The 23,714-nt window shown below is 41.5% G+C and overlaps 2 protein-coding genes and 1 non-coding gene across 3 annotated transcripts in view; 2 read left to right on the top strand and 1 right to left on the bottom strand.

Annotated features, from left to right (window-relative positions):
• The first annotated feature begins 554 nt into the window (after positions 1-554).
• LOC123504794 (isatin hydrolase-like) lies at positions 555-20,409 on the top strand. The gene is made up of 6 exons (XM_045255623.1): positions 555-691; positions 16,067-16,262; positions 17,405-17,529; positions 18,081-18,287; positions 19,062-19,249; positions 19,711-20,409. Exons 2-6 carry the CDS (start codon positions 16,078-16,080, stop codon positions 19,885-19,887), a joined length of 882 nt encoding a protein of 293 aa, XP_045111558.1. The 5' UTR covers positions 555-691; positions 16,067-16,077; the 3' UTR covers positions 19,888-20,409.
• Positions 12,353-12,424, bottom strand: Trnae-cuc. The gene has a single exon. It is a non-coding gene; the product is annotated as a tRNA-Glu (tRNA).
• A 932-nt stretch (positions 20,410-21,341) lies between the features above and the next one.
• LOC123504793 (isatin hydrolase-like) overlaps positions 21,342-23,714 on the top strand; it is an 8,772-nt gene continuing 6,399 nt past the window's right edge. Inside the window, exon 1 of the mRNA XM_045255622.1 lies at positions 21,342-22,383. The gene's annotated coding sequence lies outside the window, so the exon portion shown is untranslated. The remainder of the gene's footprint in view (positions 22,384-23,714) is intronic.

The following is a 23,714-nucleotide window of genomic DNA, read 5'->3' as shown; positions in this document are numbered from 1 at the left end:
AGGGAAAAAAAGGAAGTGAATGTGTTAATATAATGTGAGAAGGGGTGATAAAGGAGAGAGAGAGAGAGAGAGAGAGAGAGAGAGAGAGATGACACAGGAAATAGGATGAAATGAACGAGAAACAGAAGTAAGTGGATGGAGTAGAGGAAGAGGAGGAGATGAAAGAAGAGCGCATAGAAAACGGAGATGTTGATGGATACATTAAAACAATAATTAAGTATGCAGACACATGTGGCCACCAGAAAAAAAAGGACAGAAAAAAATACAATGAATGTCAAGAGAGTAAGACAATGAGAAGAAGAAGAAGAAGAAGAAGAAGAAGAAGAAGAAGAAGAAGAAGAAGAAAAGATAAGAAGAAGAAGAAAGGAAAAAAGAAGAAAAAAAACGAAGTAGAATATGCAATGTTAAGTTGGAATAGAGCGAAGCGAGGAGAGAGAGAGAGAGAGAGAGAGAGAGAGAGAGAGAGAGAGAGAGAGAGAGAGAGAGAGAGAGAGAGAGAGAGAGAGAGAGAGATGAAGGGAGAGAGGGGGCAGCGAGAACATGGCATTGGGAGTTTGGCACAGCACCCAGTCTTGGCTAGGACGTGCCCGAGACAGGACCTTTACCCCAGTGCATTCCCTCGCCCACCTCCAGCCTTCTTCCCCAGTGCTCCTTAACTCCTCCAGTGGGTGAAAGCAAGGCGTCTTCCCAGGTGTGTAAAGGGTGACTGATGTAGGTGAGGCAGGTGGGGGTGATGTGTATAGGTGTGGTGTTGGGGGGTGTGGGGGTGAGCAGGTGTCTTTTATATGTTTATCTATTTATTTTATCTATTTTCTGGTGGTGATGATGGAATGAGATGAGATGATGAGGAGAATTTTACTACTAAGTGTGTGTGTGTGTGTGTGTGTGTGTGTGTGTGTGTGTGTGTGTGTGTGTGTGTGTGTGTGTGTGTGTGTGTGTGTGTGTGTGTGTGTGTGTGTGTGTGTATTTTATTTATTATACATGTACATTTCTGTTTATCTTAAGCAGGAGTTATTTATGCTACTTTCTTTCCTGTTTTTCTCTCTCTCTTTTCTCTAACACACGCCACATTAAAATCACGGTTATATAGAAACGAAATATACCAGAGTGATATTTGTCTGCGCCTCCCTGCAAAACACACGCTTACTTATACACGTCAACGGTAAATGGCCATGGAAGTGCTACATTCATTCTGTTTCTTAGTTACACAAACATAACTGAAGATTTAAAGGTAAACAAAACGAGGAAGATTTGTCCAGAGAGAGAGAGAGAGAGAGAGAGAGAGAGAGAGAGAGAGAGAGAGAGTTTTATAATCTCATACAGCTAGTTACGAGAATAAACCAAATAAATGAACTCAAACAGGACAATTTTCATCCCCACAGCATCTAAGTACATAACATTCACACGCTAAAAAAAAAAAAAAAAAATCATCACGAAATTTTAGATTCAAGCGAGACAGAAGTGATTATGAAGGGTCTTGATGACTCATTGCACTGCTGTTACGCGCTGTTCTCTCGGCTCGATTGTCACTAAACATTGTCCTACGACGGAGGGAGATATGTCACAGTTTGGTACAATTACATGGACACTATGAAACACACACACACACACACACACACACACACACACACACACACACACACACACCAGCAGGCTTAGTAACTCTGGGTAAACCCTCATACTAGCGTTAACTGCAATAAAGAATGTAATATGTATTTGTTGTGTTGTCCTTGTTGCTGACGCATTGTGTGTAATTCACCCGCCCTCAGAACATGTGCACCACCAAATTCTGACCCTCGACCCTTCCACCAGCACCAACAGTACCACCACCGCACCGCCTAACTTACCCTAACATATCTCCTTATCTACCTAAGCTAACCGATACTAGTCTAACTCAAATATAATTAACATAAACTTAACCCTTCAGTACTAGGACACATTTTTAACTTGAGATTTGTGTACAATTAGACCATTTTAATAACATTAGGAAGGGTCTATGGAGATTAGAAGATTAATGGCCACAGTCTTCACTATTTCAATCCGCCACATGGTTTCTGAACCCGTATAAAATCACTAAATAATAAGCAAAATGAATATGGAAACGCGTCACAGTACTGAAAGGGTTAATCTAACTTAACCCAACCCATCCAAACCTAACCTAACCAAACATAATCTAACCCATCAAAATCTTGGATAACTAACACTCTCACCTTGCCTTGCCTTGCCTTACATTATCTAGCCGAAAGTAACACACACAGTCACACTCCAACCCCGCTCTCAGCCTATCACCTGCCACTTGACAAATCCAACACACTGAAATACTTCCTTACAAGTCTGCAGTTGGCCCCTACCACCCTGTCACCGTGAAGGCATCCGCGTGACGATCAAGGAGGAGGAGGAGGAGAAAAAGAAGTAAACGAAAAAGGAATATCCATTTTCACTGCCACACCTAAACCTTGTATCTAAAATTAACTTTCCCTCACTAAGCGCTTTCCTCTTCCTTAAAAACTAAAGGGTAACGAAAATATCTACTTATACATCACAATTCACACCATCTACGGGTTTTCCCTGCACGAGTGATTACCAATGAACAATTACCTATATATTACCGATCCTTCACGAGCCCTAAAACTAAAGAGCGCACGTCCATTAAGAGACATTACGAGCCATTCCGTGCACTTCTAATGTTCCTGCAATATGACCTAATGGCGGAAGATCATAAACAACTTAGGAATATATTCTGAATCGCTTCTGGTCGCATCTCGATTACTTTCAGAAGTCTCAAGTTACATGTTATTTTCAAGGATGTATCTGTAGTCCTCGCATTAAATTAGTGAGATTTCTACGTTATTGATAGAAGAAACAATCTTGGAAACTAGGCAAATTATTTCTGTGATCTTTGAAAATAGCCGTAATGAGAAATCAAAGCGTTTCTGAATGTGGGCATTAATGGAGTGGCCTTGAAGCTCAAATGATACTCCTAACTTGATACTTTGTCGTTAGGAAAATGTCTTAATTAAGAAAACTTGGGGAACAGAGGCAGTATATGGAGAAATTGTTTTGTTCGATATTTTTTTTTTAGGAATGCCAAAATAAAACAAGGTAAACGTTGACAGCGAAGGAAGATTCACGTTGTTAAGTAGTCATGAGAATACTGGTGATAATATAAGGTAATTACACAAATATAAACTTATAATGTAAAAAAAATACAAAACAAAATAACAAAATAAAACAAAGCTTACCCACAAGTAACTCTATTCTTAAGAACTGGGGGAAGAAGAAGAAAAATATGAAACGAACGAGAGAGAGAGAGAGAGAGAGAGAGAGAGAGAGAGAGAGAGAGAGAGAGAGAGAGAGAGAGAGAGAGAGAGAGAGAGAGAGAGAGAGAGAGACATACATACCAAAGTAAGAAAAAAGTTTTGCCTCTCACACAAGGAAAAAGAGCACATACATACATACACTCACAACATCTGGCATCGTATACAAAGATAAACAGAAATACGACAGTGGAATGAGGGAGAAAAAGGAGTCTTAGCACATATTACATCATCAGGAGAGAGAGAGAGAGAGAGAGAGAGAGAGAGAGAGAGAGAGAGAGAGAGAGAGAGAGAGAGAGAGAGATTCACAAGACAGCTGGGATGGCAGAACAGAAGGGCAGGCTCATGACGTGCGCCTGTCCATCTCATAATCTTTTGCAGGACGTGATATCTTGCCAACACTTGTGGCCAGAGTCAGCTGATGAGACAGTTCATACACGCGTCATTACTGTCCGTTCTCATCCTGTTCTTTTCTTTCTTTATCTTCATCGTTTCTTGTATTTCTTATCTTGTTTGTGCTCTTGCTAATTATCAATAACGTTTCTTCTTCCGTTTATTTATCTATCTCTGTACAGTAACGCTCTCTCTCTCTCTCTCTCTCTCTCTCTCTCTCTCTCTCCTCCTTTTTGTGTCGTTTAGAATTAAGGCAAATTCACACACACACACACACACACACACACACACACACACACACACACACACACACACACACACACACACACACACACACACACACGTGGAAGCGGCACGAAGTAAAATAAGAGGCATTTTCGGACTGTCTTGTTTGAGGTGGAGCATGAGGCTTAACAAGACTAATCTACGTTACTACGACCTCTCTTTTTTTTAGGGTGTTGTCTTTCCTCATGTCTGACAAGTACTGCCGAATGAACACGTGTGCTACAGAGAGAGAGAGAGAGAGAGAGAGAGAGAGAGAGAGAGAGAGAGAGAGAGAGAGTGTGTGTGTGTGTGTAAGAACAATGCTAGTTATTGGAATTATGTTGTACGCTGTGTTATGGTCAATGAAATCTCTCTCTCTCTCTCTCTCTCTCTCTCTCTCTCTGTGTGTGCGTAATTCACCTCGGTCGTCTGCTGGTCACCCAGCCAGTCTTCCCCATTACGGAGCGAGCTCAGAGCTCATAGACCAATCTTCGGGTAGGATTGAGACCACAACACACTCCACACACCGGGAAAGCGAGGCCACAACCCCTCGAGTTACATCCCGTACCTATTTACTGCTAGGTGAACAGGGGCTACAACACATTAAGAGGCTTGCCCATTTGCCTCGCCGCGCCGGGACTCGAACCCGGGGCTGTCGATTGTGAGTCGAGCGTGCTAACCACTACACTACACGGTGTGTGTGTGTGTGTGTGTGTGTGTGTGTGTGTGTGTGTGTGTGTGTGCGCGCGCGCAACGCTCTTCTCACTCACAATTTCTCGCTTGCTTGCTCCTTGGTAGTGGAAAATGAAGAGGGTCTGAAGAAGGTGAGACAAAAATAACACGTAGCTACGCAGCTACACACACACACACACACACACACACACACACACACACACACACACACACACACACACACACACACACACACACACACACACACACACACACACACAATACAAAACACAAAACACGATATTCACACGACACACACCAAGCAAAGTATACGAAGAAGAAGAAGAAGAAGAAGAAGAAGAAGAAGAAAAGGAAAAATATGGAAAACAGAAAAGAAAAAGGAAAAAAAAAAAGAATGCAAAAAGAAAGAAAGAAAGAAGAACAAGAAGAACAAGAAGAACAATAACAGGAACAAGAACAAGAATAAAAACAAGAGCAAGAAGAAAAGAAGAAGAAGGAGAAGAAGGAGAAGAAGAACAAGAACAACAATAATAACAACAACAACAACAACAACAACAACAAGACAATGATGATGATAATGACAATGATAATGAAGATGAAGAAAAGAAGAAAAAGAAGAAATCAAAACAAAAAAGGAGGGAGAAGAAAAGAGGAGAGATCAAAATAATAGTAACAACAACAACAACAACAGCAACAACAACAACAACAACAACAGCAACAACAACAACAGCAACAACAACAACCACAACAACAAAATGAAATCCTGACCTTAGTAATCAAGACCTTTCACTTCAGTCAGCGCTCAGGTCAAGATCAAGAGCAGAATTTCATCACCGTGAGCTAGAAGATGAGGGAAGGAGGGGAAGGTCACAGAGAAGGTATCCCCTCATGACCTTTGTTGACCTTAGAGAGGAAGCGAGAATAATTGGAAGGTTGTCTGTCTGTGTGTGTGTGTGTGTGTGTGTGTGTGTGTGTGTGTGTGTGTGTGTGTGTGTGTGTGTGTGTGTGTGTGTGTGTGTGTGTGTGTGTGTGTGTGTGTGTGTGTGTGTGTGTGTGTGTGTGTGTGATTATGAAATGTACCTGAATGCATCTCTCTCTCTCTCTCTCTCTCTCTCTCTCTCTCTCTCTCTCTCTCTCTTCAAAGGGAGACATACAGCAAGGGAGAAGGAGGTGGTGAAGACGAAACACGACCAAAAATAGCTTTGATCTTCCTACTCTCATGATTTTTACCGCCTTCCCTCCTCCCTCCTTGCTCTCAGTCACCTCCTCACCCTTGTCTTATTCTTCAGCCCCCTCCACTTACGCTGCTACGCCCCTATAACTCAAACCATTTCATAGCTAACAAGATTACGACTGTTCTCTTCATCTGTTTCACCGTCTCTTAAACCCAAACTGAAACCTAACCGCCTACACATCAACTAGTATTTCTTCCTCTTCTTCACTCAACCTCTCGACACCCTTCTCTTCTTTCCTGTCTCTGGCATCACTTCACCCTTACTTCTGCTCTTCTTCCCCGCTAAAGGCAGACAGGTAAAGACAAAAAAGATAAGTAGAGAGATACCGCGCATACATTTCTAGTTAAAAATAGTGGCAGGGCTTGTTGTAAGTAGAGTTAGTTCGCCATGTGGTCCTAAGCCTATATCGTTTGAGGAATTGTAAAGTGAAATGTCTGGTGATGGATGTTTAACGTGATTTATTTTTCTAGTGTTGTGGGGATTTGATTTACTCCAGCTCTAGTGATGATGACAGTGATAATGATGGTGATGAGAGTATATGCACACACAAAATTGCAAAGGAAGGAGAAACGATGCTTGATTTATTTATTTATTTTTGCCATTAACGAGGTTTTGCTTTGTTCAGTGAAAACAAAAGAGAGGAAAATCTTACTAAAATCTGAGACGCTTTCTTTTATTATAACCTATTCACTCATTCAATTAAACCACATTTAATCAAACATACGTCTACTTATCCACTCATCCAGTCATCCAACGACACAACAGTCTACCTATTCACCCACTCACCCATTCATCCACCCACCAATACATTCATTTACACACGTATCCATTCCTTCAACCAACCACTCGTCCATTAACTTACCTACCCATTCAACAATTAAGTAACACATTTTCACGCATTTTCACCCATCCATCCATCTACTCATCCAACAATTCATTCATCCATCCTTCCATGCACTCATTATTCCTTCCACCAGTTCACAATATCTCGATAGGCAGAGCAAGGCAGCAACAGCACGGACAATAGCAACAGCAGAAGGCAGATTGAGGAAATACCAACTGTGAGACTGCTGCCAAGAGAGAGAGAGAGAGAGAGAGAGAGAGAGAGAGAGAGAGAGAGAGAGAGAGAGAGAGAGAGAGAGAGAGAGAGAGAGAGAGAGAGAGAGAGAAATTTATTCCTACCTCACCCGATTCACCTTCGCCACCCACTTCAGTAAAAAAAAAATGGAATAAAAAGCGTTCTAAAAGTGTTCTATCTGTAAAAAAAAAAAAAGAAAACGGATATAAAAGCAAGACCACTTACTCATTTACGAGTTCTAAGAAGCTAAATTGCTCAAGGCAACAGAAGGAAAGAAAATAACCACCACCACTTCTACCACCATCTCCATTATCACCACCATCACCACCAGTCCCTCAAACCCTTAGCAAGACAGGATGCGATAAGATACACTAGTTTGAAGCGAGAAATCTTGAACAGTAAAGGCTAAGGCCCCTCACCCCATCTATGAGAAAGATTTTGTTGATTGTATATTGCTTTCAACTATAATCACACTAATCTAGATGACATAGGAGAGTAAAGACAAAAGTATTTCTTACCTAAAACGAAACAAGGATTACGTTGACAATACATTCCTGAAGATAAGCTAGTACAACCTCTTCGTTACTAGGACGCATTTTTATCACAAGTTTCAGATATGATTAGACTATTTTATTGACATTAGGAAGGGTTTATCGAGGTCAGAGGATTAATGGCTAGAGTCTTCACTATTTTAATCCCCACATAAGTTTCTGAAGCTGTATGAAATCACCAAACAATAAGCAAAATAAATATGTAAACGTGTCCTGGTATTAACGGAAATAAGGACAACCCCATAACTAAATCAAACGAGAGATATAACTAAATATACAATAAACCCTTGAGATATAGTGAAGTGAAAGTAACAGCTTCTATCTATCTACACGACTAAGGATCCTGATAAAGCCTGTGTTATGGAGCTACCGTGCTAATCATCAAACAAGAACAAAATAAGATAGAACAAACCAGTAAGTGAATGAGTGAGGAAAGTAAACAAATAAGCAATGAATAAAAACCAAGTACATCTGTAGCAACTTGCCAAAGGGGCGGAAAAGGAGGGAAGTTTTATCTGCGCATTCTGAAGGTCATAATGGTTCTCTTTGTACTCAGCATAGCGTAACAGGAAGCTGCTGACACGAACCTCCATCAACAAAGCCACTTGCCACTCACCACCCACCACTACGCACCTCACCAATACCACCACCACCACCACCACCACCGCCACACTCCATACGGCCTAAGATCACAAGAAAATATCAGAGCAGGAAAGAAAACCGTAAGACATAAAAAGAAAATAGAAAAATCACGAGGATAAAGCAGAAAACCGTAACATGTAAGAAAATAAAAAATAAAGAAAAAATCAAATTAAAAAAAGGAAAATGTAAAAATAGTAAGAAAAGAATAAGTTGAAAAAAAAAAAATCAGCAAATATATAACACAGGAAGACACAGAAAATATAACAAAACATATGAAAAAACAACACAAGAAGATAGAAGTAAACACACACACACACACACACACACACACAAAACAAACGAGACATTTAACCTTTTAGAAGACAAACATAGGTAGGTGTGTGTGTGTGTGTGTGTGTGTGTGTGTGTGTGTGTGTGTGTGTGTGTGTGTGTGTGTGTGTGTGTGTGTGTGTGTGTGTGTGTGTGTGTGTGTGTGTGTGTGTGTGTGTTGTGTGTGTGTGAGCGCACCTCCCGACAATGAATGATTTACTGGTGCATGAATTCGATCTCTATACGCACAGTTTAGATCAATAAATGAAAAAAAAAAGATAAATTAAAGAAAAATATGCTTCCTAGAGAGAGAGAGAGAGAGAGAGAGAGAGAGAGAGAGAGAGAGAGAGAGGGGGGGAGGGAAAGAGAGAGCTTTTCAGATCTGTTTATAGGATCATCTTCCAATCAAGACAAAACCTCAAGAGTAATGATGTAAACCAGTTTTTTTTCACCTTTTTCTTTTTTTTTTCCCCTTTTGCTTCTTCCCACCCATCAACGTTTTTCTCTTCCCTTATTTTCTTTTCTTTCTTCCGCTACTTTGTTCTCTCTCTCTCTCTCTCTCTCTCTCTCTCTCTCTCTCTCACACAACACAGATATACGAAAGAAAAATCAAGGAGAGGGATGTAAATGCAATGTCAGGAATAAATATGCTTGTTTGTGTATTTTGGACACACTTTTACCACATCTTGTTTGTCTGTTTGTTTGCATTTATCTTGCTAACTGAAGTGGTTTAGTCTGCTCCTTCCATCTCTGTCTATATGCGAAAAGTAAAAATGCAGACCAACACACACACACACACACACACACACACACACACACACACACACACACACACACACAAGATGAAGTGCAGAGGAGGAGGAGGAGAAGGAGGAGGACGAGGAGGACACACACACACACACACACACACACACACACACACACACAGATGGACCAAGAGGAAGTGCAGAGGAGGAGGAGGAGGAGGAGGAGGAGGAGGAGAAGGAGGAGGAGGAGGAGGAGGAGGAGGAGACAGATAGGTAGGAGGGAGAGAAAGGGCAATGGGATGAGAGAACTTGAGAATTTTATCTTGACATTTTCATCAACTCCGTTTGTCAGTCCGCGCCTTCTTGACTTCCCTCGTTAACCTGCTCCCCCCTCCTCTCTCTCTCTCTCTCTCTCTCTCTGTGTGTGTGTGTGTGTGTGTGTGTGTGTGTGTGTGTGTGTGTGTGTGTGTGTGAATATCCTGTAGATAGTAGAGTGGAGTGGAGCAAGGAGTGGGAAAAGAAAATAGAGTAGATGCGGAAGGGAAATAAGAAGGAAAGCGGAGAGTACCGTGAAAAAAAGAGATGGCAGACTATTGGAGACTGTAAGAAAAGGAAGAAAAGGAAGAGCAGATGCACGTAGAACAGACTCACTTAGAACAACCATACGAGAAAAGAAGGCAAAGAAGACAAAAAGGGAAACGCAGAAATAAAGATAGAAGACTGTATAGGAGTAAAAGAGAAGGAACGGGAAAATGAATGAAGCAACAGCAACAGTAACATGACCCGTTTCCAAATTCATCTGTTGAGTTTACACAGCTTCAGAAACTCAAGTCGGGGATTAGAATAGTGAAGACTTTGGCCATTAATCTTCTGCCTTCCATAGTAGACCTTTCTTAATGTCAATAAAATGGTCCAATCATGCACAAAACTCAAGATACTGAAGGAGTTAAGGGAAGGAAAGAATAAAAAAAGGATAGGGTTTACTGGAGAGAGAGAGAGAGAGAGAGAGACCTAATGATGCTTCTCACCAGGCAGTGGCAGGACGCCCTCGACGACGGCAAGGACACTATAGTGGTTGCTTTGGACATAGCAGGAGCTTTTGATAAAGTATGGCACAACGGATTACTGGAAAAGCTTCGTGCTAAAGGCATCCAGGGTGGCTTGCTACGACTCCTGGGAAATTACCTGCAGGACAGAAGCCTCAAGGTGGTTGTCAACGGGCAAACATCTGAGTCCCTGCCTGTGGAGGCATCAGTGCCACAGGGTTCAATTCTTGGCCCACTCCTGTGGAATATCTACGTGGATGATCTTCTCCAGCTACTGCCAGGAGTCAAGGCCTATGCTGATGACTGCACCCTCTCCTATACCTATCCACGCCAGGACAGTGGGCGGGCTGCTGAGGCCATCAATCAGCAGCTACGAGTGATAGAGGAGAGAGGTGCTCGCTGGCAAGTGACATTCGCGCCGGAGAAGACACAGGCAATGGTTGTCTCTCGGTCCCCAGCCGCCATGGCAGCAATGGCAGGAAAGTTGTCTTTGGCGCTGCTGCTCTCCCACTCCAAGATGACGTCAAGATACTTGGAGTGGAGGTGGATCGAGGGCTGAGGTTTGACAGCCATGTCAAATCCATTGCCAAGAAAGCCTCTCACAGGATCTCCGCTCTCAGAAGGATCGCCAGTTTCCTCGACAGGAAGGGGAGACTGCTGCTGTACAAGGCACAGGTGCGGCCCCACCTTGAGTACGCAGCTCTCTCCTGGATGTCCTGTGCCGCCACACACAGAAGGAGACTGGACAGCATCCAACGCCGCGCCATACGGCTAGTAGATGCTGCAATACCACCTCACCCAGAGCCTGAGCGTCCCCTTGATTCACTGGAACACCGCAGAGATGTGGCGGCAATCGTAGTGTTCCATAAGGCACAGGTGCAAAGAGTGCCACATCTGGCAGGGCTGCGTCATCCTCTGAGAGTCACCGCACGGAGCACGAGAACGGTGCTCAATGGTGGTGACGCCGTAGAGGTGCCGCGATCCCACGGGTGTCAGCATCAACGCACCTTCGCAGGACGCGTCTCCAGGATGTGGAACTTGTTCACGGCCGCGGTGCCTCACGTCCAGGAGATGAACACACACAGTGTCAAACTGATGGCACATAAGTGGAGACAGACACTGCCAACTCCTCTGACACTCTTTGTGACGTGACACTCAGTGTAGTGCAGTGCGTGAATAGTGCTAGAACAGTGCTCCATTTACATGCTGACCATCTTGTATATTTTCTATTTTTAAGTCTTGTAAATATTGTAGAGAAATAGATTGTAGTACCCTTAGAATAGGTAGCACACGACAGTGCGCCTTTGGGTACATGTTCTTCTGTATAAATTATGTTTAAATAAAAAAAAAAAGAGAGAGAGAGAGAGAGAGAGAGAGAGAGAGAGAATGGTATTGAAGAAAAAAAAAAAAGAAGAGGGAAATAGGCAGAGCAGGCAAGGAGTAAGAAATTTAAGAAGAGGATAAAGGAAAAGAAAGACGGACCTTTGCTGAATAATAGAGCGGTATAGAGGAGAAAGAGAGGCGTGGCATGTCTCCCTAACACACACACACACACACACACACACACACACACACACACACACACACACACACACAAAGTAGCGTCAGGTCAGTAAGTCATCACTTTACACTGGTATGATAATCGCCTCATCTCAACAATTTCTCTAAAGTGGCGAGGCATGCAGCACCCAAACGAGCCTTACTGTGCTTATACAAACTCAGCCTCAGTCTCTTACGACACACGCACGCCAAGTAATGTAGTGCGCACGGGTGATTAACCTGAAAGAGGGATCAGTTACACCACTTGTCTCTTACACCGTGTCTGCGTCAAGTTGAAACGGCTTCCTGGATAGACGGAGACACAGAAGACAGACAAGTAAACAGACTTAGAGAGGCAGACAAAAAACAGAGACTGGCACAAGATAACATGAAATAATATTTCGACTAGTTGAGGCGACATGCTCTTCACATTGTAATCCATTCGGGTATTCAATGACGCTCTCAGACTAACCCCGCTCAAAACTTCCTCCTGCACTCCCTTCCTTCCTGATAGTGGAGACCATCCTAACAAAACTTTCTTCCCGTGCCGGGAATCGAACCCGGGCCTCGCGGGTGAGAGCCGCGTATCCTAGCCACTAGACCACACGGGATTAATAATGAAGCGATGGCTGTGCTGTGCCAAGCCGCGGCCTAGTCTACCTGCCTGACCCGCTGCTTCCTCTCCTCCCTCCGCAGCCCAAAATAAGCAGCCCATTTGGGTCCATTGCGTCAGAGCCATAGTCAACACTCGCCGCGCAGAGTACGAGTAAAGAGTGATTCGGTCAAGCTCATCATTTTCTTCTTGAATTAATTATCAACGGATCAAAACAGTAAGGTGTTTTTTTCACTCTTCAAACCATTATGACTACAAAAATAAATGATTCATGAGACAGGAGGGCTGAAAGTGTGCAATAAACTGAAAGGATGCAATAAATGTCTAGACTTGAGTGAGCCAGGAGGACTGCTCAAAAGTGCTCATCTGGCAGTTCTTCCTTAGATGACGCGCACAGTACCCCTCACTGACACCAAGAAAGCATTAAATAAGCGTTGTCCTAGGTGCATGTTTACTTGCATTCGTATCACAACAATGGGTATGAAAGAAAAATTTCTGTATTTTTTATCAATATCATAGTTGTTGACCACAGGAGCAGTCTCTTACAAGCATTTCTTGCCGCAACTGAGACGAATGAATTTCGCATTTAAGTCTACTAAAGATATACAAATGTTTTCATTTTTTATTAATACTAATACATTTTTACATTTCTTAGAATTTTTTTTTTCACTGGCATTCATGTATACAGTGGTTCGTTCAGTTATCTCTTCAGCATATTCACAATTATCAAGCAAGGACACAGAAAATACGAATTTCATGAACAAAGCTGATATTCAATCAGGGCAACTGATATTCAGTTAAGAAACACACATGTAATCAGTATCACATGTAGTCTCGTGGCGCCTTCTTGTGTGGCATCCTGCGTGTGACCTGTGGCTGTGTATGTTTAACCCATTTTTTTTCTTCATTTATACAATATGTGCTTTTTACGGGATTTTACGGTATAAGGTTTCCTTTTTTTTTTTTTTTTTTTTTTACCTGGTGTAAATTTCCCTGCCACTGCGGTGATCGCTTGCTTTCTCCCTACTTCACAAGTCTCCATCATTTCTGCTTTCTTCTTACTTTTCTTTCTTCTCTATTTTGTCTTCTTTCTTCTTTCTGTAATACATTATATGCTGTGCTGTGAGTTACCGTAGACTTCCCCCTCCTCCGGTAGCGAGTCCAGGCTCTCAGAGGACGGAGGGGGTTGGTGTTGCTTTTCCTCGTCCTGGTCAGTGTTAAGGGTCAAGGTCAGGGTTTGGAAACGGCAGGCGGAGGTCACCATATCTTTCCTCGAGAATTGTGATCATCAAAACCTGATTTTTTTTTTTTTTATTTCTCAAAAACACATTTATCTTAAATGTTCCAGTACATTCCTATGTTAGTGTAACAATTACTCTGCGACTGAAGGTAGCGATTTTAGGTAGTGAAAAAAGTAAAAAGAATGAAAGTCTTTCAGGAAATTTACATTATTTTATATTTCGTTGTATGTATAAGTAATTAATCATGGTGTTGCTTAATTATTATTATTATTATTATTATTATTATTATTATTATTATTATTATTATTATCATTATTATTATTATTACTACTACTACTACTACTACTACTACTACTACTACTACTACTACTACTACTACTACTACTACTACTACTACTACTACTACTACTACACTTACTACTACTACTCCTACTACTACTATTAGGTCTCATGCAGTAGTAGTAGTAGTAGTCTCACATAAAGATTTTTATTTTCTCTGTTACTTAGTTGCCCAAAGACATCGTTTTCTTCATGGTATACTACATTAAATTCAGTTGTGTTCCTGCATCCTCTTCTTCCTCTTCTTCCTCTTCCTCTTCGTACTCCTCCTCCTCCTCCTTCTCCTCCTCCTTTTCTTGAGTTCATCTTTCTCGTTTTTATCCCATTTTCTCCCTCCATACAATCTATCTTTGCACTGAGACACGAGAGTAACTAATCGTATCTTCTTACCTTTGAAAAAAAAAAAAAAAAGGAGGATTTTAGTGTATTTCGTCGTTCATTTTTCAAGGTAATGTATTTTGCGTAATAGGGAGAGGCGTTTATCCGTGTGTATACTGAGAGAGAGAGAGAGAGAGAGAGAGAGAGAGAGAGAGAGAGAGAGAGAGAGAGAGAGAGAGAGAGAGAGAGAGAGTTGGCAAGGCATCATCACCTTCCTAGGATTATTTTGGTGTTCCTCTTGTTATTGGTTTGTGTATCTGCCTTTATTACTCTATTACTAATTTATTACTTTATCGCTTTATTTTTTCCTCTTGAATCTGTCCTCTGTCTGTCTGTCTGTCACAATAATATGGTTAACAACTCCATATGTAAGTCAATTATAGTTCTTCCATTTGTCAAGTTAATATATCATTTTGGATTTCCTCTTGGTAATGTGTTTCGTCCGTCTGCCTGTAATTCCACACTAAGAGGTCATTATTACAATATATACGATAATTGGGTTGCTAGCGATGACCTTGGGCGCATATTAGAAATCCTTCCGTTTGTAAGTGAAGATGTTGCTCCTCTTCGCCTTTGTGATTAGTTTAGTTCAAAGGAGTACCCCTTTTATACCGCTTTCTTCATTATCTGGGTACTATATGTTTTTTTCTTTTGATTTCTCAATGATGTGTTTTCCTCCATGTAGAACTTCTATGCTTTCTTTTTTTTTTTCATATATTCCAAAATCTGTATAGTGTCCCTTTTCTTTCGCCTCTTCAATGTCTTATAACTATAATCTTACCGTACGGTTGAGCATTCCCACATTTTTTCACCAACGAATGAGGCGACACGCGCGTCTCTCTTGCAAGATATCGAGACATATTCAAGAGACGATCCGTACTCGAGGCTTCTTCATCCTCCTTCACTCACACCCCCGCATCTTGATGGAGGGTAAATCTTCCTTGCCAAGACGCTGCCTAACCTACCTGCCTGACCGCGCCTCTCCCTCCCTCTCTCCCTCCTTTGTCTATATTAACCTTGAGAGGGTTACGTCAGCGCTAAAGTCAGCATTCAACAACACGGAGGACGAAGTTTTGTTAGTTCATATTTTTCTTTCTTATTCGTCGCTATACAAGCAGAACATGGCCATTATCAATTATTCTCATGATGTTTATGTCATTTTTACAAGCACGGCAGCTGGAGGGAGATATCGAAGAAGCAAATCAACAATCTTAACACCTTGATAAATGATGAAGTGTACTGTCATTTTATATTGGTGTTTGTCGTTCTAATTGATCTTCCTCCTCCTGATCTGACGCGCGAGTAAAAAGAAGAAAAGAAAGGAATGGTAAATATTAAGAGATAGAGGGTATAAGGACAGAGAGAGAGAGAGAGAGAGAGAGAGAGAGAGAGAGAGAGAGAGAGAGAGAGAGAGAGAGAGAGAGAGAGAGAGAGAGAGAGAGAGAGAGAGAGAGAGAGAGAGAGAGAGAGAGAGAGAGAGAGATGAAAGCTGGTGTTGAAGGACCATAGAGAGCAGCTTATGAAGGTAATTACAATACAACACACAGTAAAATAAGTAGAATATACAAATACAAAAATAAATAAAAAAAAATGAATATAAATAGCCTCGAATTGTTTTATGCGTTACTTTTATACTTTTTTTACTTTCTGACACCACAAGCTCCCTCCTCGCCCCTTTACAGCACAGGCCGGCATGGGTGTGTCGCTTCGCTTGATGGCGGTGGTGGTGGTGGTGGTGGCCGTCACCCTCCTACCTCTCGCATCCTCAGAACTCATCGAGCTCTCTTACACCTTCAACGACGACGCCCCGACCTCCCCCAAGCTGCGGCAGTTCAAGCATGAGTTGGTGCGGACGGGGAGCAACAAGATCAATTTGTGGTAGGGATGAGAGAGAGAGAGAGAGAGAGAGAGAGAGAGAGAGAGAGAGAGAGAGAGAGAGAGAGAGAGAGAGAGAGAGAGAGACACACACACACACACACACACACACACACACACACACACACACACACACACACACACACACAGTTAATTTATTAATACGGGAGACAAAAAAATTCATTATACCAGCAAGATAAATGATTCAAATAATCTAAAAGTGATAAGATACATAACAACCAATAACAAAATGCAAAATAATGTATGTTTTCCTCCATTTTTATTTATACCATGTGGACTTTTCACGGGAATTTATGGGCTAAAGGAGATACTTTTGGGGTACCTCCTATCTCAAAGCCCACCCGCTAGGAAACCGTTGCCCCAAGTGAGGAAGCCCAACCTACACTCGGACCGTGGACAGGATTCGAACCCGTGCGCTTGGAGACCCCTAGGACCCCAAAGCACGCATGGTTCCACTGTCCCACGGCGGTCTCTATCCAAAACAAACAAAATAACGAAGTACACAAATATCGTTATTATGGGTACTATACACAATATACTTACCCTAAACTAACCTTTATCATTAATCTACTGCGACACGTACGTATCATTGCCAAAACACCATTTTCTGATAGTCTACATTTGTCGGAAACCCAGTAGACTTCAAATAAAAAAAAAAAAAACGAAAGAAAATAAGAGAAGCTGCAAGAAGCCATCAGGTATTGACGTCACAGTCCCTTTGTAAGACATGCTCACTTTGCCAATATTTATCCATTTTCTCTGTTTGAGTCCTAGGTCCTCTGGTCATTTAAGAGTCTACTAGTTCGCTCGCAAGAAGGTAGTCAGGACAGCAGATAACGTCAGACACACGGAAAATTTGATGCAGTAAAAATCAAAGTGACAGATTACTAAACTTGTGACCACCAGATTATTTGTACCTTTCTCTAGGAACAAAAACATTATATCCTTTTTTTTTTTTTTCTTTTTTTTTTTTTTTGCTACTTCAACGTTTCTCTCACATTAAGACAAGGGAAAATAGAAAAAGAAAAAACTAACAACAAGAAAGAATGCTATAAGTGAATTAACCACTGACCAAAACTGTACCTCGCCCTGACCAGACACACACTCCTTGACTCCCCATGCAGGGTCGAACTGTACGACATCTGCACCTCGGAGCACGCCGGCACGCACATCGACGCCCCTCGACACAACAACGAGCATGGGTGGACTCTGGAGGCTATTCCCATCAGCAGGCTGTGGAGGATACCAGGTGCGTGATGTCGGTGTATGATGAAGCATCCTGTCATTTTATATTGGTATTTGTCGTTCTAATTACTCTTCCTGATCTGACGCACGAATAAAAAGAAGAAAGAAATGGCAAATAGTAAGAGATAGAGGGCATAAGGACAGAATAGAGAGAGAGAGAGAGAGAGAGAGAGAGAGAGAGAGAGAGAGAGAGAGAGAGAGAGAGAGAGAGAGAGAGAGAGAGATAAGGTTCCATTGACAGCTTCTTTTCGGTTTCTAGAGAGTATAGGCTTGATTTTTGTTTGTGTAAAGTAACAGAGTACACAAGATGGCTTCAATTTCGGAAAGTATAAAAGGCAGAGCTTCAGTGACGGTTTAGTTTGGGTTAGTAGAGGATGTGTTGTAGAGGATGTAAGAGTCATGATAAGGCTTCACTTTAGGCCTTAGAAATTATAACAGAGCTTCAATTAGAAATATACATGATAGTAAGAGAGGCCTTCATTTTGGGGTATGTAAAATTATATCATCTCTCTCTCTCTCTCTCTCTCTCTCTCTCTCTCTCTCTCTCTCTCTCAGCCGTGGTGGTGGACGTCTCCGAAACCATCAAGGAGAAGCGACTCAAGAACTACGAGGTGAACCAGAAGGATTTGATGGACTGGGAGGCCAAGAACGGAATCATCCCCGACGGCGCGCTGGTCTTTATCCACACTGGTTGGGGGAAGATGGTCAAGAACATATGGAGCTACGCCGGCCTTGACCAGAACAACAAACTCAACTTCCCTGGTATAGTAGTGAGCTTTGCGACGACACACACACACACACACACACACACACACACACACACACACACACACACACACACACACACACACACACACACACACACACACACACAAACACACACACATCATTACTGTCTTTCTTTTAACACGAGTAGGTATATTTTGTAAATTGTCTTTATGTTAATGTTTGAATATTTCATGTCACATAATTACAAAGGACAAAAAATTATCAGTTTGGCGTATTCCATTAATGCTTCCTTTCCATAAAGTAACACAGAATCGTAGAAATCACTCTTTAATTTTTTCACCAATACTTCTCATATCGCAGCGAGACCACTTATTGCAATACTTAATCAGGAAAAGTATTTCAATACAAAATATAGGAATTTAAAACTACAATATATTGTTTCTGTAGATTTAAAAACAAATGTTCAAATTTTCAAGGAAGGAAAATATGTCAGGAGCGACGAAAATTTAAACACTCTTTGGAACTTGCACTATATCTTCTCAGTGCTTATCACAACAGTGTGCGCTGATATTTTAGAGCAGCGTTTCCCAACCTGTGGTGCTAGCCCCCCCTGGGGTTGCTGAAATCGATTATAGGGGGTGCTGGAAAGTGATGCACATATTTCACTTCCTTTATCTTTCTAGTAAGAAGATATTAGTTAGGAGTGCTGGACTGATTAGACATGACAACATGAAGTGCTATGGTCGGAATAGGTTGGGAAACACTGTTCTAGAGGATACAGATTTAGGTAAGCTCCTCTCCTCGCAGGTATCGGCAAGGGTGGCGCGGAGTGGCTGGCGAATCACGGAAAGAACAACAGCCACAACACGGGCATTGTGGGCGTGGGGATCGACACCCTCTCGTTGGACAAGGGACAGTCTGTACGCATGCCAGCCCACGTCGCGCTCTTCGCCGGCAACATCTACGGCCTGGAGAACGTGGCCAATCTAGACAAGGTGAGCGCTGAGGACAATGAACAGAGCACGACTGACCTTGGGAAACACAACTCTGATGGTGAAAGTCATGGTATACAAAGTGTTTATTTTGTTTTTCTTATCTGAGAAAGTTTGGAGCTGAAAGTCACGGGACAAGGAGTACTTGTTTTCTTCTTCATATGTACTTAATTCTTGCCCGAGCCTGGTAAACACAAGTCTGAGAGTGAATCATAGGACGGAGAGTGTTTGTTTGTTTTTTTCATTGTGTGTTTACTTCATTGTGTGTCTGTGGCAACGTAACATCATGGAGATATTTTTTCTAAGTAAAAATGTAAATAGCAATGCTTTATGATAACTGTTCTTCCAAATGGCTTGAAACAAAAATTAAGTGCACTTATGACTCCGTAATTTACTTCATTACAAACAAGCTTTCCATGAATAACCTATTTTGTAATGCTTAATTTCTGCTTCTCTTCCTGCAGCTGCCGCCTGTCGGGTCCTACGTAACGGTGATGCCCATCAGGGTTAAGGGAGGCACCGGTGCTCCAGCCCGCATCATTGCCGAGGTTGGGGAAGATCACTCGGCCCTCGCCTCGACCCTCCGGCCCTTACTCACCTGCCTGCTGCTGCCTCTCATCCTCGCCCTTCGCTTTCTCTGAGACACATAGGCTGTCGAAGAGAAGGTAGTCCCAACACACACCTGTACGAGGGATACTGTAAGGAGGTGGCGTGCCTGGTGGTCACGTCTGAAGTGCTGCACACGGCAATGCGATAAGAGAGAGACAGACAGAGAAAAATATTGGACACAGATTCGCACATCATATGAAGCAGTGACTATTCAAAAGTAGCAGTCAGTTTTCTATAATCACAACCAAAGAGACTTAAATGTACGAGTCAGAGGGTAGCAAGAGAATGTCCCTGGACGCACCTCCCCAACCCAACCAGCAAATCATATGTACAAAAAAATTTAAAAAAAGAAAAGAAAGCTTTGAGTTCATAAGAACTACTGGAGTATTCCCCCTGAGCTTTCCTCCTCATAATGCAGGCAGGAGCTCAGATTCCCCATCTAGCATCGTGACAACGGTAAACCTTTACTGTTTATCTCCCATAGTGTCATTTGATATCACTAGCTTGTCTGTTCTTTTCTTCAAATGTGAGTGAATGACAGTAGATCCATCGACTGTTTATGATTTCCTTAACCCTCCATTAGAAACACAATCTTATGAGGATTTCTTCTTATTCTTCTTTCGGCCGTTCCCACTAAGAGCTGTTAAGGTAAATTAACTTTCTCCATTGCGCTTGATCATTTGTACCTTCCCTAGCCACACTCATCCATTGCAACCATGCTCTCATTCATGATATTCTTCATGAGCCTTGCTTCCTCATTTTCTGTCAGGTAGATCAGTCTCTCTTCTGGACATTCCGAAACAACCTCAGTCTCGCCTCTCAAGTACCTGACCTTAACTTGATATAGAGGCTGAATGGCGCACCAGACTTGGCATTATGGGAAGGGGCAGAGTAAGCCTAATAGTGTGTGTAAAGTGGCAATCATGTCCGGTAGAGTTAAAAAGATTAATGACCATAAGTTAACCGTAGTTAAATTTTCTTCGATCTGTCTGTGACTTTACACTTAAATGTAATGTGAAGCTAAGTTCTTATCCACAACACGAGCCCTGCTATGACTTCTACGCAGTCATGAATCTCTAACAGACAAAGACATCGAAACATCAATACTTCTCAACCTTGCAAAAAAAAAAAAAAAAAAAAAAGAAAATCGTTACTCCAGTATCTACTTATATATATATATATATATATATATATATATATATATATATATATATATATATATATATATATATATATATATATATATATATATATAGAGAGAGTTCTTTTCTAGGTCGACATTTCACCAGCGTGACCTGAATAACACTAAGTACGTCACACTTACACTTTTTATGATCTACTTATATATATATATATATATATATATATATATATATATATATATATATATATATATATATATATATATATATATATATATATATAGAGAGAGAGAGAGAGAGAGAGAGAGAGAGAGAGAGAGAGAGAGAGAGAGAGAGAGAGAGAGAGAGAGAGAGAGAGAGAGAGAGAGAGAGAGAGAGAGAGAGAGAGAGAGAGAGAGAGAGAGCCCTATAGGAGGAGGCAATAGGACGTATTATCAAACAACCTGAGCATTCATTACGGCATTCTTTCGAGAGGCACAAATATAACTAGATGGATTATTAAACTCACTAGACTTAATGGCACTAAAAGCTGGAAAATAAATTGCTTTAACTTATCTTTCTTAAGGTGCTTCAAAAATATTCAACACAGTTATCTTGGTGCTGTGAACTGTTGTATATCGCAGGGAAAGAGTTAAGAATGCATGTGTAATCTCCTTATGATGAGGTAGATTAGTGAAAGATACTCAGCGAATCATGGAAGACTGTATGTGTGAGCGGTGCGTGGGGTGTAATGGATGTGGTGAGTTGACAATGGTGCGGTGCCAATGAGGTGTGAATGATGAGGTTACTTATGCATGGCGGGATGTGAATGGTGAAATGTGAATAGAAGATGTGAATGGTATCTCTCATAGTGAAAGCAAAGACACTATCTCTTGACATGAATGAATGATGGGTAAGAAAATAAAAGAATCTCAATGAGTAGTGACTGCATATCAACCATCCTGACACCACTTACCCTAAACACCAAGGTAACTCATGAAATAAAGAATAATTACAGAAACATAGCAATACAGTCACTCATATTTGTAACCAACCATGACTTACAGAGAAAATAAACACTCTTAATTTTTCACAACGATGAGTATTGACACTGAAATCACTTTATGGAATAGAAGACAATTACAAATCATAACAGTACAACCATCCATAGACGTAACACACAAACTATAGAGAAAAAACATCACTATTGTCATAGTGTCGCCAGTGACTGTTCCCTTACGAAAACTAAACAGAAGTTGGGTACGTTCGAGACTGGGAGACTGGAAGAGGCGAGCAGGAAAAAGGTCAGCGGCGTCAGTAGCGGTCTGGTCCTGACGCTAAGAACACCCAAGGACCTCACCTAAGAATCTTCACCCTCTCTCCTCGCCACAGACACTCCTCAACCAAGCAAGTATTAGTTAAACCACCCACTTGAGAGAGAGAGAGAGAGAGAGAGAGAGAGAGAGAGAGAGAGAGAGAGAGAGAATTTGATTTTAGTGTTAACTGGTAGATGTGTTACATATATTCAAGCCAGGTAAAAAGAAAGGTATACATAAATATTTCCCCGTCAAGTCTACCATATTCTTTATCTTTTCACAAACACAGGCACGACTTTTCAACGAGTGTATGATTTGTTTATTTCACGCCTTCACTCACTCCTTTATACTATGACTTGCTACCTTTGTTTAGCCACCTGAGAGCCTGACATCTCCCATACTCCCTTGCTTATCATTTCATCTCTCCCTCCTTCGCCCAGGAATGCTACCTTCGTTGAGTGCCTTGATATAAACCTACCGGTCTGACGCCTCTGTTACCTTCCTTGCCCCTAGGTAGAGTCCTTATACTAAATGTCCTGTAACTTCTAGACGATGGCATTTAAAACATTTGATCATAGTATTTTTTTTCGAATTAGAATGACTTGATCATTTACTTCTGTATGTGACTTTTCTCAAAGGACTTTGCATAAACGTTGCGAACACTTATATAGGAATAACAAGCAGGCATTGTCAGAAATCACATAACTTTTCACGCTTCCTTCCAATGTATTGCTTTGCGTCGATTCTAAATATTCACATCTGCTGGAAATGTCCTCACAGAGACTAGACAATCGACATAATACGTAGTGTTGAAAAAGTACTTAGATGATTAGTACTTAGATGACAAGCACGACAACTGACAAAGGATAAAATGAAAAAAAAAAAAAAACTCAACAGAGGACCAAGATAATCGTCAAAAGACTTAAAACAATCCGCAGATGACCTAAACATACAGACAGAAACCTCAACAGTCGACAGAATATGTGAGAAGATCGCCAGAAGATTTACACAATCAACAGAAGATTAGCCAACATATCCCCGAACAGGTCACTACTCACATTGGAGGCCTCATAGACACTGGCACATGTGGAAGGGAGTGATGTGAAAGAGTCTGACCCAACTGTGACCTCCTCGATGTTTGCCCTCTACTTTTGGCCTTAGCATCTCAAGAAGGGCCCGCTTTCCTCTCTCTACTTTTAACTTTCCTTGACCAGCTGCACTTCTTTTACAAGAATAAAATAAATAAACATAATAAGAAAATAAACGGAAGTGAGAGGATCTGAACCCGAGGGAAAACTATGAACACTGTAACCTTCAAACTACTGACTGTAGCTGTAATATCTACTTGCATGACAAAAATGTGACCAAGAGAGAGAGAGAGAGAGAGAGAGAGAGAGAGAGAGAGAGAGAGAGAGAGAGAGA

Source organism: Portunus trituberculatus, chromosome 17, assembly GCF_017591435.1.
Source record: "Portunus trituberculatus isolate SZX2019 chromosome 17, ASM1759143v1, whole genome shotgun sequence".
Classification (NCBI taxonomy): Eukaryota; Metazoa; Arthropoda; class Malacostraca; order Decapoda; family Portunidae; genus Portunus; species Portunus trituberculatus.
This window is presented reverse-complemented; position numbering and strand designations above follow the sequence as displayed.